This window comes from Fundulus heteroclitus, chromosome 11, assembly GCF_011125445.2.
Source record: "Fundulus heteroclitus isolate FHET01 chromosome 11, MU-UCD_Fhet_4.1, whole genome shotgun sequence".
Classification (NCBI taxonomy): Eukaryota; Metazoa; Chordata; class Actinopteri; order Cyprinodontiformes; family Fundulidae; genus Fundulus; species Fundulus heteroclitus.
In genome coordinates, this window is record NC_046371.1 from 36,652,200 (window position 1) to 36,669,588 (window position 17,389).

The 17,389-nt window shown below is 41.2% G+C and overlaps 1 protein-coding gene across 5 annotated transcripts in view; it reads right to left on the bottom strand.

Annotated features, from left to right (window-relative positions):
• mark4a (MAP/microtubule affinity-regulating kinase 4a) overlaps positions 1-12,850 on the bottom strand; it is a 40,793-nt gene extending 27,943 nt beyond the window's left edge. For 3 of the 5 annotated variants that reach the window (XM_012868133.3, XM_012868128.3, XM_012868130.3), the window contains exons 1-3: positions 12,176-12,850; positions 8,189-8,386; positions 2,323-2,376 (exon numbers count right to left, since the gene is read on the bottom strand). In XM_012868133.3, the coding sequence (XP_012723587.2) occupies positions 2,323-2,376; positions 8,189-8,386; positions 12,176-12,229 (306 nt within the window). In that variant the 5' untranslated portion in view covers positions 12,230-12,850. The remainder of the gene's footprint in view (positions 1-2,322; positions 2,377-8,188; positions 8,387-12,175) is intronic. The other 2 variants (XM_012868129.3, XM_012868131.3) reach the window with 1 other exon arrangement.
• Positions 12,851-17,389: the final 4,539 nt, after the last annotated feature.

The window sequence follows — 17,389 nt, forward strand, 5'->3', positions numbered from 1 at the left end:
TGTGGATATAGACTGTAATGTTTACTCCTTGGTTCATGCTGTTCAACATAAAGTACATTTTAAATTTGATATACAAGTCACACCTGAATATAAGTCACAGGATCGGCCAAACTATGAAAAAAGTGCGACTTATAGTCCGAAAAATATGGTAATTAAATAAAGCAATCTACAGCAGCTCTGACAGCCTCATATCAGAACATCAAGGAGAAATAAAATTCACACTTATAAACGGAAACAGGGACACAGCATCAAGGTAAGAACCAATCAATTCATCTATTTACAATGTTGTTTGTACTTAAGACTGTAGAAGGTTAAAGGAGCATTGCTATTACTATTATCACAGTATTTATTAGGACGTTTACTCACGTCAATCAACTCTGCAGTCACATCTGAGCTTCGGCAGCTTTAGCATCTGCTAAATCCAGTCTGTTCCCTCTTTTGGAATTATTTTTTTTTTGCATTTTTTCCCACTGGATCTTGCACCTTTCTACAGTTTGCTGGGAAATGCTAATAGCCGTTAGCTGCTTCCTGCATATGCATAGTGTCATACTTCTGTTATGAATAAACACGAAGGGCTCATATGCAAACAAATTGAGCAAAAACAAAGTGTAAAACGCCAAAAATAATAACTAATATCCCAGCAGGATGTGATTATCTCACATAAGAACTTTGTAGGCAACCAGAATGAGTTACTGATGTTTACAGTCAAAAAAGTTAAATAATGTGGCTATGCATCTAATTCTAATTTATACCAAAAAAGATTAAAGTTCATTAGAGTTCTTTGCAGCAAATTGGCCATTATTACTCAAACAATCACTTATCAGAATATCCACTGAGGAAAATAAAAATAAAAATTTATTTAACTATTTATTTATATAAAAATGCATTTAACAATGGTCTGGTAAGATCAATGTATACTGAAAAGTGAACTAAGGAAAGGGTTCATTTTAATGAGAGACAAGCTTGATCATGCTGTAAATACGTGCCAAAGATCCACAGAACACGTCCTGGTTTTAAGAAAGGCACAGTGAAGGGAAAGTTGTTTCCAAATGTTTGTTCTGCAGAGGATTTCACATCAAAGGTGGAATAAAAATCTAAGTCTCAGAAACCTGGAATTTTAAGAGGGGCGTGTACACTTTTGATAGTCAGGGTAAGCGGTCACAAAGATGTTGAAAGGTGGAAACCTTTTAGTTCATTGATTTCTTACTCAAGCTACATCTGAGCCCCTTAAGGCTAAATGTTGGTGACAGCCATACAAGGATGCAATCAGCCCTGCAGGGCGTCTGCATCCTTTGTCTCTATAAGCTTCCTCTCACATTTGCTTGAGGTGACACTGGCGCAACTGGGAGAAAGCAAGGCAATATCTTAGACCCAGGGTTCCTATATATTTTCAAGTCAAATTCCATACTGAAGGAGAAATTGGACACAAAGAATAAAGGGAGGAAGGACCATCAAAGAAATGAAGGAAGCTTATAAGAATAAGAGGAAGATCACAAGGAATGAGAACGGACAGAAAAAAAAGGAATAGCAAAACTTTTAGTAAATAGAATAGCTAGGAAAATCTGGGAATAACACATTTGTCCATGCTCTAGTCCCCCCATTCTTATTCCAATCTGGAAAATATTAAAATCAAATGTCAGCCTTTTCTAGCCTGCATAGGAACCCTGTACACCAGTCTTCATGTGTGCTGGACATCCAGTACAGGTCCCCTGATCAACAGCTCCGTATATCAGGCTACAAAGCAGGAACTCAAATCACACATTCCTGTCACGACATTTCTCACCCTTCTACAAAATCAGAGACAGTTCCAAACATGAACACCTCTACAACACGTCCTTTTTTTATTTCTACAAACCCATGTCTGAGGAAGAGATGTTAAGAAGACATGCACACACATAGAGGAAAGCATGGGTTGGGTGACCGCGGTCTCCAGGATGAGTCAGCCCCTCTCAGGGCAGCGATTAACCAAGAGAGAGACCAGAGATGATATGTGGAGCAGAGGTCCCCTCTTCCTCCCGTCCAGGCCCTAGCACCTGCCAAACAGCATCACGTCCCACGAGCCCTCAGCATCAGCATCAGCATCAGCTGCTCTCCCTTCCTGCTCCTTCTGAAGGGGGAAACAGCTGAGGAGAAGCCTGAACCTCTCACAAACCTCTCCAATCATCATTCTGTTCTTTTCAGCAATTAGAGCAAAGCCAAACACTGTATATGCACAACATTAAAAAAAACAGGCCAGGCTCTGTTTTCTTTTCTTGCTGCTCGGAGACATGACACACATTTCTGAAGTAAATGCTCAGAAACAGAAAAAAGAAGAGAACTGACCTTTTGTAGACTGGTTGGGTTCAGCTGGGTTTTGTCAATGATTTTTATTGCAACCTGGAAGAGATGAGGAAGAGGTTTTGTGAACAAATCTTGTTTAACAGAACAAACCCCAAAAGTAAACGTAAAGCAAGGATATTAATATGAACAACTAATAAATGCCAGTAGTTCATGTCCCAAACATTTTAAGACATGACTTCTGGGCTTGAGATCATGAAACATAGTTACAGCTGAGCATTGGGCTGTGCACCTGCAGCTCCGCACATCTAAAGAGCAAATCTTTGCAACCCAACATCATTTGGATTATTGGAAAACATGTTTGAACCGCAAACTTCAAGTCTTACCACAGGTGTCATTCAGCTTTAGGTCTGAACTTTGCCATTTTATCAAAACCATTTCATTGTAGCTCTGGCTATATGTTTAGGCGTGTTGTCCTGTTGGAAGGAGGACCTCTGTATCGGTCTCAAGTCTTCTGCAGCCTCTTACAGCTTATTTTCTAGGCTTGTTAAGTTTTTAGATTCATCCATCTTCACATCGGCTCTGACCAGCTTCCCTCTCCCTGCCTAAGAAGAACAACTCCACAGCATGTTGCTGCCACCATCATTATGCAGTGTTAGTTTTCCCCCCACATAGTTTTTCTCATGAGCACCACCGTCCACATGTCCACTGTGTCCCCTCAATGGCTTGTGGGAAAGAGGACTTCATATGACTTTCCTTCAACAGTGTTTTTTTTGTGCCGCTCTTCCATAAAGCCCAAATGTATGGATCGCACAATTATTAGAGGTTCTATGAACAGGTTCTCCCACCTGAGCTGAGGATCTCTGCAGCTCCCTCAGAGTTAGCTCAGGCATCCTGCCTACTCTGTGTTTAACGCTCTCCTTGGTTAGCCTGCCGGTTTAGGTGGACGGCCATGTTAGTGTTAGTTTCTAAATGTAATAGCTGGTTAGCACCTTGCACATTGTGCTGCTTCTCCAGGAGATTCTTGTAAAAGAGATTAATAATCTCATTGGATTTCTTCCTGGGAAAAATAAAGTTTAAAAAAATGTCTTGGAAGGGTTGAGCAGTTGGTCCATCCTTTCTCCATGTTCAGATGATGGATTGTTCAGAGCTCTGAGATGTACGACGCCTTTTGTTTTCTAACCTAAACTTCTCCACAGCTTCCTCCCTGACCTGTCTGCTGGGTTCCTTGGTCATCCTGATGCTGTTTGTTCACTAATGTTCTCTGACTGACCTCTGAGGACAGAAACAGGACAGCTCCACTATTCTGAAATGAAATCTCACTGCTGGACTCCATTTACTAAGCAGGAGATTCCTGAAGAGAATCTGTTTCATTGGACTTTTATTTAAATGGTTTCAGCATTAGGTAGGTTTAATACAAATGCCGACACGCCTTTATTTTTATTGGAAACACAGGATTTTTTTAAAGTATCATTTTCCTTCAGTTATATAACTCTGCACTACCTTGTGTTGGTCTATCACACAAAATCCCATTGAAATAGGTCAAAGGGATATGAGTATGTGTGCAAGGTGCTGTGGACGAGTTCAATTTCCTCTTCAGGTCTTCTAAATGTAAAATAAAACATGCCTCCTTCCACACTATGCAGAAATGTGTAAAAGTGTTACATTTAATATGCTAACTGAGGAACAAAAGAGTCTAAACTTAAGCTCCTGGGGTTAACCATTAACAAATGGAGTGACTTCTGGGTAAATTTGCAGGAACATTCCCTCCTTAGAAGTTTGGCAACTGTCTTCAATGTTTTCCACTTTGTGACAAATCTTTGAGTGTTGGACTCTAATTTGACCTGAAAACACCATTTAAACCAAGAGAACCAAACACAAACAGAGCTGATAAATCAGGCGAATGTGGATCCTGTTCCTACGGACTAATTCCCGACAAACAAGCTGACCTGGGATCAGGAAACACAAACACAAAGACATCTTTAAAAGATAAGGGGGCAAATAGGACAACCATTATACAATAGAAAATCTCAGTAATAAAGCTATTCTTGAGAAAATATACTTTGAAAATATTCTATTTATTTAGCTATATATTTCACATCTATTCTCACGCTTTTCATGCAGTATTTAATGTACTATTGTATCAGGAAGGAGGGCGCCACACCCCCCCAATGGCCTTCCCCACTCTCCTTGATGGTCATGTTCATAATATTTTTTTATTCAGCCTTGATCACAACGCAAGTCATTTAAGGTCACCTTTCCAAACATTTAGGTCTCATAACTTGTCCTCTTACTAAACATAATAAATATTCTCATCTTGTGTTTTTAATTTTTTTATTTGCATGACTGCGTGTCATTTCTGTTTGTATTACAGTTCCGATTTCCGCCCTGGTGCACCACTTAGTAAGTCCAGATAGTGGGCTAAAGCTATAGAGTTATGTTTAAAATTTACGGTTTGAAAATTTCAGAAATTTTATGGGTTAAACTCTCCCTGTTAAGCTGTCCAAGAAAGTTTCGAAATGGGCAGAGTTTCTCCAGACTTGCTCCACACTGCCCCTCCCTCACCTGTTTCTGTACTCTGTGAGTAAACTATGAATGGATTTTGTTCAAAGATTTGGAAACTGAAGCAGTGACATTTATTACTGTTATTAAGGTAATACTTTTACATCTGGCATGAGCCTAGAGTGGCAGATCTGTTCAGCATCATGGTGCAGGCTAGCGAACAGAGTAAATAGCCCATCTCTATCAGCTGGTTAGACTCACACATTTGAAGCAGACTGACAAGAAGTGATAATACTCAATTTAATTCTACTGAATTGAGCAAGTATGTATTCCATGTTTGGTTTAGTCTTCCAGTGCTGTGTATATTGGGTACATATAAAAATATATATATAATTTGTTTGCTTGTCTGTTTTAGCTGAGACTTATTTTAAATTGATCTCATCAGTGTGACTAATGTCGAGTTTTATTATCTGTTTATCTAAATGAAAACAGGTCATTTAAATTGTGGCTATCAACGCTCTCACGATTGCTCTTTCACTCTTCGGATCCTTTACCATGGATCAAAATCAAAATAACATTTAAATATCTAAATAAGACAACATTATGGCAATAATACATTTTTCAACAGCAGTAATGTAAAGATTGCTGCTATTCAATAAAAGCAATTGTATCTTGTTTTAAATCTTGGAGTTAATAACATGTATGGTTCAATTCAGTTTATTGTTATAGTGCCAATCCATATGTTGTCTCACACCCTTTAAAAAAAAAAAAAGTAAATTCAATCCAAACATGCAGACAGATTCCCAGGCGTTAGGATTAATTAGGAGTCATACATTCCTAATTAATCCTGGCTATCAAACAATGTAGTCAAGTTCAGTTTATTACTCAAAAATGTTATCTATCTATGGAAACCCAGCAGATTGCATTGACTCATTGACTAGCAGCATTCACTCCTCCTTGGAGGAGCATGGAGCCACAGTGGACAGCCTCCTTTGAGTCGTTGACATTGCAGCAATCCCTCATGCCAAGCCATGTATGTAATGAAAGTAGAAAGGAAAACTCCCATTTAACAGGAAGAAACCTCCAGCAGAACCAGGCTCAATGAGCGGCAATCTGCCACACAACAAGCACAGAAGCACTGATCCAGGAGTAATTTTTACGTTAAAGGAAAGTAAAAAGTTACAAGTTCTGTTTTCTTCTTGGTTTTGCGAAGGTGCTGTCATATATGATAGGAAAGCAGAGCAAGCCACCGTGAGCACCATGATTATTTTGTTTATGTGTTAGGGCTGTGACGATGCAAAACGTTGATATATAATACTTTAGGGGAAAAAAAGGAAAAAAAAAAAAAGGAAAAATTCTTCATACCATTTGATACATCGGCAACATTTCTGGAAAGCACAGGATTATTTCTGGTTTGAAACTAAAAATGTAAAAACAGTATGACAAATGTAACTTTAACTTCATAAATTAGGACAACCCCAATAAGAAGGGGACAATTTAGCCCTCCTTCATAGAAATTTATAATTTTAATGCCATTTCCTTGTTTTCAAAACAATAAAAAAAATGATAACACTTAGCATAAGTTTATGCAAGTTTATCCCTTTATGCAAGTTTAACCCAGTTGTATAATTATTTGATTTTATTATAATTGCTTTTCCTTAGTGTGTCACTGTGTGCGTCCACTTGCCTGTTAATTTGCTGACAATATAAATAAATGTTAAAGGAGTCATCATCTGGATTTCTGACATTATCATGTTAAAACTTGAGGGTTGGTGGAAAACCTTCCATAAAATCAGGAGTGTGGGCTCTTTGTACAAACCATAAAAACCCACAAGAGCGCTCTTCACAAAGCGAGATCTTGGTGCTCCTCCTAGTTTTACATCATTCGTGGAAGGATGCTACCATAAGCCACACCGTGTCTCATCAACTGACTCTCTGTATGCTCGTCACATTCTGAGTTTTTGTTCACTTGGGACAATACCGGACAAAGATGGTAACAAGCTTGCGTTTAAAGAAAAGGGCGATGCCAACAGGAACTCATCTGCAGTGCAGTCAGTAAGTTTTGTTCCTTGTGTAACTTTTTACCAGGGTTCTCTCTTCTCTGCTGACTTTACTCTGACTGCAAGCGTGGAGCTTTTATTGCGGCCAGCTGCAGTGTGTGTGTGTGTGTGTGTGTGTGTGTGTGTGTGTGTGTGTGTGTGTGTGTGTGTGTGTGTGTGAGAGAGAGAGAGAGAGAGAGACATACACTCATGGCAGCGCCGGCAGACGATGGTAAACAAAGCATGGCACATGAACGCACACGCAGGTCAAATGCTCGCAGGTACTCTCGCGAGAAATAAAATGGGGTATGAAAAGGGTCAGAATGAGCTCTGTTTAAAACATTTTTGTCCTACAAATGACTGAATATTAATTTAAAGACATTTACAGAAGTATATGTTAAATACCAGGTTATGACTCCTTTAAAGGTTTGTTTAATTGCTTAGCTATTGATTAGACTGAGCCATCCACTGATTTACATATCATTGCGTCAACTGGTGCCACGCTGGAACTGAGCGGAAGTGCAGGTCGACAGGGGAGCTCAGCCTGACAGAACTCTGTCATTAGGTAGTCCACGTCCCTGAAGCTAATATTTAAATAGACAGCGTTAGCTTATGTCGTCCAGGAGGTTTACTACTTCACTGGTGCAGATATATGATCTTAAATGCCTTTTTTCGGCTAATCTCAGAGATCAGTGTCGTAGCATTAGCATTTCATGTTAGCTTGTAACTATAGCATGTGGCATCATTTATCATTTATTTTTTTCTTGTTTGTCTGCCTTATGAGGAACGATACTTTTGTGTTTGTCTTGTCGATAAAGAGGGTTGCATATGTTTTTCTGGCTGTACTCAACATGTTAGAGTCTAAAGTTCCAGCAGCAGCTCATTGTTGAGGAGCGGCTGCAGGGACGCTGAATGTCTGTTATTGCAGAGCTGCGTTTGGAAAAGGTGCAACATGGACAATTTTGATGCAAACGAGTATTTTTGAGACATTTTTTTCTTCTTTTTATTGATTATATTGAGAGATATACGCCCTACCATACCCCCTACCTGTAAACCTAATGAAGAGACTGAAAATATTTGATGATGCTTTCTCAACATCTACCAAAGAAAAAATTATGTAGTCAGTTATATTGGAGTGTGTTTTATCCACACTGACTAGAACAGCTGCAGTTAACAAACACCATAATCCCTGAAAAAGGAGTCTGAAATTATTGTCCATACCCTTAGAATGAGAAAACAGAAAATAGCCCCAGCACTGTGCTCTACTGGAGTGATACCTTCCCTCACCCAGAAAACATTGCCATCCACAACATCCCCAGCCCACTCATCCTTTTCCCACCACCCGGGGTCTCTGCTGTCCCACAGCTCACCTCCCTGCCTGTCAGGATGTGGCGGCCCAGCTTGACTTTGGCAAAGTTTCCCTTGCCGATGGTTTTGAGCAGACGGTAGTTGCCGATGTGCGGCTGCTCGTCGGAGCAGGAGGCGATGGAGTTCCTGCACCGGGCACCCAAAGAGCGGCTGGACTGGCTGGTGGCCTTGTCTGAGCGGCTGGCACCAAGCGGCACATGCTGTAAGACAAGAGGAGAGAATTAGAGGGTGGAGAGAGGATCCCCAGCTGTGCCAGCTCCAGTATGACACACTGCAGCAGCAGAAAGCAGGGGATGGACAACTACGGCTCTTCTCAACCACAGAAAACCTGTGGTCTACTGAAGGAAAGCAGTGTGGGCTTAATCTCAGTTTCTGCAGTCTGTTAAATCAACACAACATGACATTTAAAATATCTTAATTTCTGGGAAGATTTTTATGATTTTAGCATACACCAAACTCGATTAGCAAAACCTACTTTGTTTGGATAATATCTTTAATTGATTACCAGGAGGCTTGGTGAGAGAAATGCTGGCATGCTGAAATAAACCTTTCATCTGCCAATACCAATATTAGTAGAAGATTTTAAAACAAGAATATACAAAGCCAAAACTTTAATCTTAGAATAGTAATTATTACCTTGATTAGCACAGTTAGCTTTTCTGTTATCTGCTGAATGCCTCGCGCTATCTCACAGACTGGATGAACAGCAGACATGTCTCAACCTGCTGTAGAGCTTTTATATATCTTACTACATTTCCTCTAACTAAGTTAGATGTATTGGAAGACTTTGAGTCTTCTTCCCTCAGTAATAATATTCACACTGGAGAGTTAAAAAATATTTTTTTACATTTCAGACCAGCCTATCTAACTGATAATAAGCCAGATACCAGATTACCACTATATCATAAAATCCTTTGCATAAATTGATTCACCAGTCACTTTTCCAGAGCATGTGTGCGTACATACTATTTGTGAACACAGCCAAACTAACAGCTGAAGGCCCACTGGGCAAGCTGGCAGAATTTCAGGATTCAAGAAAAAAAACTAAACAGTTTTTCAGACAGCTGTACCGACTTACAGATGTTTGAACACGCTGGAAAAAAATAGAACCGTCTGAAATTGTTTTTATTTTGCAAACAGATGCCTGTATAAGGCTGTAAGGGAGAGCCGGCAAAGTTAAATGTTGGTGGCTACATTCCAGCAGATGTTCAGCTCATAAAGACAAAAACAAGTGAAGCTGAACTGAGCTTCAGGGGCATGAGACTACATGCCCCTTGTTTCTGGGTAAACAGCTGCTGTCCAGCACATGAGCATATTGTGTCTTTTTTCTGGGTTTAGCATTGCCTTCTTTCTGAGGTTTGCTACTTATTTCTACCACTTGTTCACTGTTTCTGAGGACTGAGGTGTTGCTGTGTGCAGAGTTCTCTACAATTCTTTTGTCTCTTGGTTGTTGACTAAATCAGATAATTGTTTTGCACTGCTGATAATATTTGATTAATATGGAGGTGCATGTGGGAGGGGAATTAAAGGGTTTCTGGTGTAGAGTAGTTGTCAGTAGTTGGGGCATTATGCTACAGTAACCAGAGGTTTCATCAAAGTGAGTTTGTAGAAGAAATGCACTTGTCTATCTGGAGGAAGCCCAATACTTTATTAGCAGAGGCTAGCATTACAACCGCAATCCAAAAATCTGTGGCTTTGCTTTTACCATTCTCTTCTTTTGTCCCCTTTAACATTGTGTGAATGTGTTCATTGATGTGTGCCACTGACTTAGTGAGATAAAGCCAGAAGTACAACTGTAGCTTAAAGAAAGTCTATCTGCACAGCAGCCATCTTAGATTTTGATGTCAGTGTAAATACCATATAGCTGCAGCTTCAACACCACTTTGAGGCCTCCGTCCAAAACCCATCCCATGTTGTACTTTCTGGTTCTGCCCAGGGGCTAACCTGCACAAGATTTCTTCAGATTCAAGCTTGCAAATTAAATAATAAACAAGATATAATTTTGTGTCTAATCGATGCAGTTTGTGTTTAAGGTTTGGATAAGGGGTCAAGGTTATGAGAACAATGCCTGGAGTTAGATGCTTCTTTTTGGGGTTAGCCATGAGCCTCAGGCTTTCTGAGTGGGAGTACCACCTGCACAGGTATCTGCAATTCCTTTCTTTATCATTATTAAAACTCCAAGCCACTAAGAGACCTTAGACTTCACAGATTTCAATTGTAACTTTTAGAGGGTGTTGAAGTTTGTTTCTTTGGACCTGTAACCTGGACATTCTGACGTCCATGTGGGATATGAAAAGCATTTTTTTCATGATTTTCTTTAACTGCTGTCTGGTGCCACCCTATCAAAGGGAGTATTATGGTCACATTTGGACATCAGCGTTAAGTGGAAGGTATACATTTGCACTTAGATATGTAATCCCCCATACAAACATAGACTCTGTTCAACGTAACAAACCCTAACAAGGTAAACGACCACCCAAAAGCGTGAAGTTATGACTTTTACATTAAGTTACGGTAATTTTTTTTATTTCGAGTTCCTCTTTCACACAGGTAAAAATCTCTCAGTCAGGGCCCCAGTAGCACTAGTTGTTAGCCTTCCTCCTATAAGAGAATATATCTTTCCACAAACTGTTTAATATAACTTTTGTGTGCCACAGGTAAGATACTGATTACTAAGAACTACCTCACAATGTTTCACTTCAATGACTGAATATGCATTCTTTGTTAATGTGCAGTATTAGCTGACAAAAACTCTGATATCTGGAACAAAAAAGGGGCAAGAAGATAATGATACCCATGAAGCAGGTGCAGAGTGGCCAACAAGGGGAAAGAGTAAATTAAGGAAGCTTGGTGGTCCTTGGCTGTATATCTCCAGCACTGTGATCCATCAGAGGCTGCAGTAACACAACAATAACAATCCTGCAGCCGCATGCCCCACCTTCAGACCTGGTGATTCTATTCCTGCTCGCACCTCCATACCTACCTACAGAACAGCTTGGAAAACTAGGGCCACACATGGAGAGCAGCAGAGTTCCTTTCAACTGGCAGGTTAACAGAGCAGACAGAGCTTTACCTGAGCCATCATGGCAAGGCACCAGTGTTATCCGCTCAATTCACTCATCTTGTCACAATGGCTTAATTATACTGAAGGATGACAGCAGCTTCAGATCCGTTCAAACGGAGAGTTCAGATCCACACTCAATATGATAGATAGATAGATAGATAGATAGATAGATAGATAGATAGATAGATAGATAGATAGATAGATAGATAGATAGATAGATAGATAGATAGATAGATTCTTGCTTCTGTCCTTCCTGCAGGCCTCTCCTCTGTCCCCCTGTGAAGAATGTATGGCCTGTCTGACACCCACTGGCTGTAGGGCTGGGCGCTTTGTAGGCTGCGCAGCGACGGACTGCACATCATTTTACGCAGTAATCCCCTCCACTTCGTACCAGCAAGCCCACATATTCTATATGCGTTTATCCGGGCCTCCTGCACGCGTCCCACCCATCCGATTTCCACACACACGACCACCAGCATCCACACGGAGAGACAAGAGGCAAAGGGGTACACTGTGACATCACTATCTGTCCACAGCGGGATACGGAGAGGTGACGGCCCGCTTTCCGCACATATTCGCTGAGCGATATCGACCCGGGCTACCATCAGCTCTTCTCTCCCTGCACGCACACACACACACACACACACACACACACACACACACACACACACACACACACACACACACACACACACACTCAAGGTTAGCACATCCCGGGCCCCCTTGATCTGAACAGAACGAGAAGAAACTGCGCCGTGCGTGTCCCCTCCTCCTCTTCTTCCTTATCCCCCCCACCCCCCTCCCCCCCATGCACCGTGGAAAAAACAGCACAGAAAGCCAAAGGCCACGCACAACAGATCTGTGCTGGGAGATGCACCATCTACCATCTGCACCAACACAAGCAGAAAACAGTGGCCCCACTTACATGTTCTCCTGAGCTCCTGTCGTTCCCAGACTGTAACGCAGATCGAGACGACATGTTTTCCCTCTGCCCCTATTTTCCGTCCCCCTGAGCAACGATCGCCGAGTGTTTGCGCGGATGGCGTTCACAGGAGCCACAGACAGAATGGCATCCGCAGATGTGAGGCCCGCCGTCCCGAATCAATGTGCCAGCTCTCCGAGCGACCGAGCCGAGCTCCAGAGGAGACCTCTGCCTGTCATGGCAGCGATGGATATGTGGAGGAGAGGGAGAGAGGTGGGGGTGTCCTCAGACGAGCTGCATTTCCCACCATGCAAACATAGATGTCTTTTCAAACGTATGGATGTGCGGTCGATCAGCAACGCGGCGCACGCAGCTCGGCGCACAATCCCTGCATGGAGAGAAGAAGAAGAAGAAGAAGAAGTGGTGGTGGTGCTAAAATGCGGCGATGTTTGGCTGGAGCCCAGCGTCTCTGTGGCGACTCTCCACCCCCTGCCTCATTTTGCCACACAAAACAAACACGGCACCGTCTGGACCGCCGTCACCCCGCGCTGTCATAACAGCGAGCGGCAAAACGCTTCGCCCGGTCCCCGCGACGCCAGCGCGGCCGCTGCAGCGACGGGAACACAGCTGAGGGTGCAGCGGAGGAGAAAAGGGCCCAAATGTTCCCGATTCTACTCCAGCTCGATCAGATGCGCACGGATCTGTCAGGGCGGCAGCAAGAAGCGCCGACAGGACATCCGCTCCCAGGTTTACAAGTAAAAAGACGGATCCCCGCGAAACGGAACACATTTTATTTAGTTTACCCGTGAGAAGCTTACAGTGAGCGCTAAACTGTACCGATTCTGTTTAAAGTCCTTTACAGTTGTTTCTAGATATTTATTAATTTATTTTTATTGATAATAAGAAGTTCAGCAGCGCTATGAAGATTATTATGAGGTTTAAGAATTTCTAAAGGTCCATTGCTCCGTAGAACAACATTTATATTCTCGCTTTTCCGTTTTAAAATATATATTTTTATTATTATTCAACTGCAATTTCCTTTCCAACAGATCTTTAGGAAGTCCTGCTATAATTTGTACCAGTTATTAAATTTAAGCGTCAAAGTTCTCAGCCCACTCGTGTCTCTCATCCAGCCGTTTGGACAGACAGGAACCACAGAGAAAACTGCAGCTGCTTAAAATAGACGCAAGTGTTGCGCTTTATTTTGGAAATCAGATCCGTCGACTTCCTGTTCCAACCTGCTAATCATACATTACTTGATGCAGCTGAGATGCGCCACATTAGAGGCTGACAGGGCCAGGACATGAAAACCCACTGTAAGTTTTACCAGCATTTGTTTGCTTTCATTAATCCAAAATGTCCCAAATAAAAGCAACACACACAAAAAACCAGCCTGGGCTGAGGTTCCTGCAGGGTTCCTAATGTTTTTATAACACCTGCAGTTCATGACAGGTGGTGTGGCATTGGTCTGCATAAGGAGAGGGCTAGTCTCTGTGTGTGCCAAGGCTCTTCCTACTGTTAGAGCAAAGCATTTCACACAACACCCATGAGCCAGACACCTGTATATGTACCAGAATAGTTAGTGTTTGAATATTTCTCTACATAATAATTACCCTGAACTAAAAGGAAAATGATTGGACAGAAGGATAAAACAGAAAATGTTTACTCTTATATGCTGTTGATATGAAAGTGGAGCCAATTCTCTCACAAGTAATGCGTGGAGAATAATCCTGAACTGCAGATATATTTACAATCTATAAATGGTCCGTCTGGAATTATTAACTAGACGAGATCTCTAACATCTCAAATATCATGCCCTGTTTTACCTTAGGCATGAAAACACAACCTGGATCATTGAAATAGGTTTCAGAGAACGTAAACAAGGAATGGACTTACCCAAAATATTCTGGAATTTAATACATAACCATATCCAACCTTTAAAACTGTTATACACAGAAACATGAATGAAGACAAGAGAAAGCCATGATTCCTGCAGGTTTGTCAGGGGCATTCAGAGAAGTTCTTACCTTACGCCTGACAAATCTGAGCTCTGTCTGCATTGTAGAGAACGCCGCAGGGACATGGAGGCATTAAAAAAAAAGGTTGGAAGTAACCTCAGCAGCCAGAACTTGAAGGCACGGAAGTCCAGTACACAAACTTCCAATCATGATCACGTTATTTACGACCATCTGTGTTTGTAATTTCTATAACAGTTTGTGGAATAGATGGAGGAAGGAAGAGCTGGGATGGTGACAGAATGAGCATCTTCTACTGTTATCCTGCCAGCAAGTGGTTGTGGCGATGATGACTAACTGATGGTATTGTCTTGGAACAAAATAGTCCCCTTTGTAAAATAGTCTCTTCAGAGTCATCTTCATCAAGGTGGCTTTAATCAGAGTCTTCCTCCATATTTTCCTACACTGACACAACCACTTTCCAAGTTACCTTGTTCTTCCTCGTCTTAGAAGACCAGAACCTGAGTTTCTTGTGTAGTAAAGTTTGCTACCAGAATCTGAGTTACTGACATGGCAGCTCTCGCGTCTTTATTGTCCTAGAAGAATTTAGAAATGTCATTATCTTACACATTACAGGCTTGGGACTTGTCTGTGTCTATCTCCAATGTAAAGAAATATCCTGCCGGTAGTATGTGTGTCTGGGACTCTTATTTAAGTATATGATCACTCCTACTGAATATTAAACGTCCAATTTCTCGAGGTTCACCATGACTGTTAAACGACGAGCAGTACTCTGTTCCTACTGGAGCCAGACAAACTCCCTAAAACCTAATTTTCCTTTATTCTCTGGATCTCAAATCTGTTTTATAGGTACGGTTAAAATTTTACTGACAACAGCTTCAGTGTAACAAATTTTAAAGAACTTTCTCAAAAGTATAACATTTCAACATATTAGTTGTGCTTGTAGTTGTCAAACTGTATCAGATTTGACCCAGGCATTTTAGGCTATACTGAGCCTAAGAAGTACATATACAACATAAACTATCTGTCAACCCCTGAAAGGTGCAAATAATTGATAGCAATGCAATCCCTTTGTCCTGGAGGTTTATAATCAACAGATCTTCAAAACTGGATGCAGATGAGGGTTAATAGCATTGGCATAAGAGGAGCAACTGTCACTCGGGTAATAGATGTCTTGTTATAGAAAAAAATGTCTGATTAGTTAGGAAACAGTTCAACCTGGTTAGAATAAGAGCAACCCCATAGCAGTGATGCAACACTATTTCAAGCGATATATGAAAGCCACTGAAGCTAGCATATAAGTAGAACATTAGCCCCTTTCAGATCATAGAGACACAATAAACACACAACCACAACTCCTCCAATTACAGATCTATTTAGTCATTTGCATCATACAGGGCGATCCCACAGGAGAACATGCGCTTTCAGGAATGCAGCGGGGACTGCAGGACCAATTACAATGACGTGCTGTTCTCCTTGTCCATGCAGACATGCTGGTGTTTTTACTTTTTACAATAATATCCCTATATCACAACATCACACACGTTCTGAACTGACGTTCCACAGTTTCAGTTCATGGTGGTTAAGTTTGTGTAACTAGTTTACGATCCATATCCAGAACTTTGAGCTAATCAGAAGCATGAAAATATGTAGACTACAGATTGGAGGTAGTAGGATGTAAAAAGGAGCTAGTGTTACCTGAGTGAATGATCCATTAGAGTTGTTTTTGCAAGGAGCATCATAAAGGAGTAATGAATGAACAAGATTCATAATGAACTTATGAACATATGATTTGATTGAATTTGACTTTGTAAAGTGCCTTGAGATGTGTTGTTAATTGGCGCTATGTGAATAAAACTGAAACGCCTCCCTAAGTGACTGTTCTCCCAGCAGGGTGTCTGCTGAAAGTAGAAAGTCCAGGGCCAGGGAACAAACGCTGTCTTCCGCTGCTGGACGTACTGGAGAGGGACACGCTCTGTCCGTGGGTCTGAATGGGGTATGGATACCAACAAACATGTGCTCAACTGGAGACGAAGCTAAGTCTGCCGTCTGTCTTCTGCTTAATCAGATGACAGAGTAAGGAACCAGCCTCAACAGAAACCAGCTTTTATAACTTTTCTCAGTTTTTGCAGGAAGCTGAGCCGACACTACATGAGGTAGTTTCCCCGCGGCTGGACGGTGCCTAAACGTTGTGTGTACATAGTTCCTTAGCCTCTTTTTTTATGTTAATTTTGCCTAGTAGTTAAGTTTCACTAGCCTATTAGAGATGATTTGTGGATTAAAATATAGTGTTAATTCAGATAAACATTCTATAGCAGTGTTCTCTGGGTGTTCATTTTATTTCTGTTAATAAATTCTCGTACTTGAAGAGAAGTTGTCACTCCTTTATTCCATATCTGTACAGAGTTTGCTGTTAGAAGAATGCCAGTGCCTGAATCACCCTTTCAACTATTGTCGTAATATCAGCTGTTTAGGCTGATATTTACTGGACAATAATCAACAGACTGAGAGCTATTTATTTAACATTAAATAACTTTTTTAACGGCACAACAGTATTCATATTATTTTTTAAAAGACTAGGACATTTACCTTTTTTTCAGTAAGATTAGGTGCAGTTATAGGAAGTGACGCAAGGACACATTTGGTATTCTTTGTTGTTCCTCTAAAGCAGTGGTTCTCAAATGTTTTCTTCTGCACCCTCCTTTAAAGAATGAAACATTTTAAGCCTCAATGCAGTGAAGACTTTGCTCTGAGGATTACAGAGTCATTCTACTGACTGCAGGTGCAGACCAAACAACAGAGGGTGCTGTTGTCCCATTTAAGCATTTAGTAGGCCTGTATTTTCTGGACAAAAAAGACAAGGTTGTTCTTGAGCCTTTAAGAATCGCAGACTTTCCTGTCTGTGATCCTTAATGCTGATGGTCCGAGCAACACTGAGCAATAAGGCCATATTCAACCGGCTAACTCCCTTAGCTCAGAAAAGAAGCCTCATGTTATCCTTTCTGATTCCTGACCAATCCACCGTCTTGCTTGCTGTACCTAAAATAATTGTCCTAACCTATTACTCCTGAACATGTATTTTATCATGTGTGACTTCCATTTGATCATTGAAGCTTTTAATTGTGCTGTGCTCTCCACTTCAACCACAACATATTTAATGGCTGTTTTGTTGCTTCTTTTTTAACGTGCCTAACATTGAACCAGAGTTAACGTACAGATTAAAATAACATGTCTAACAAAA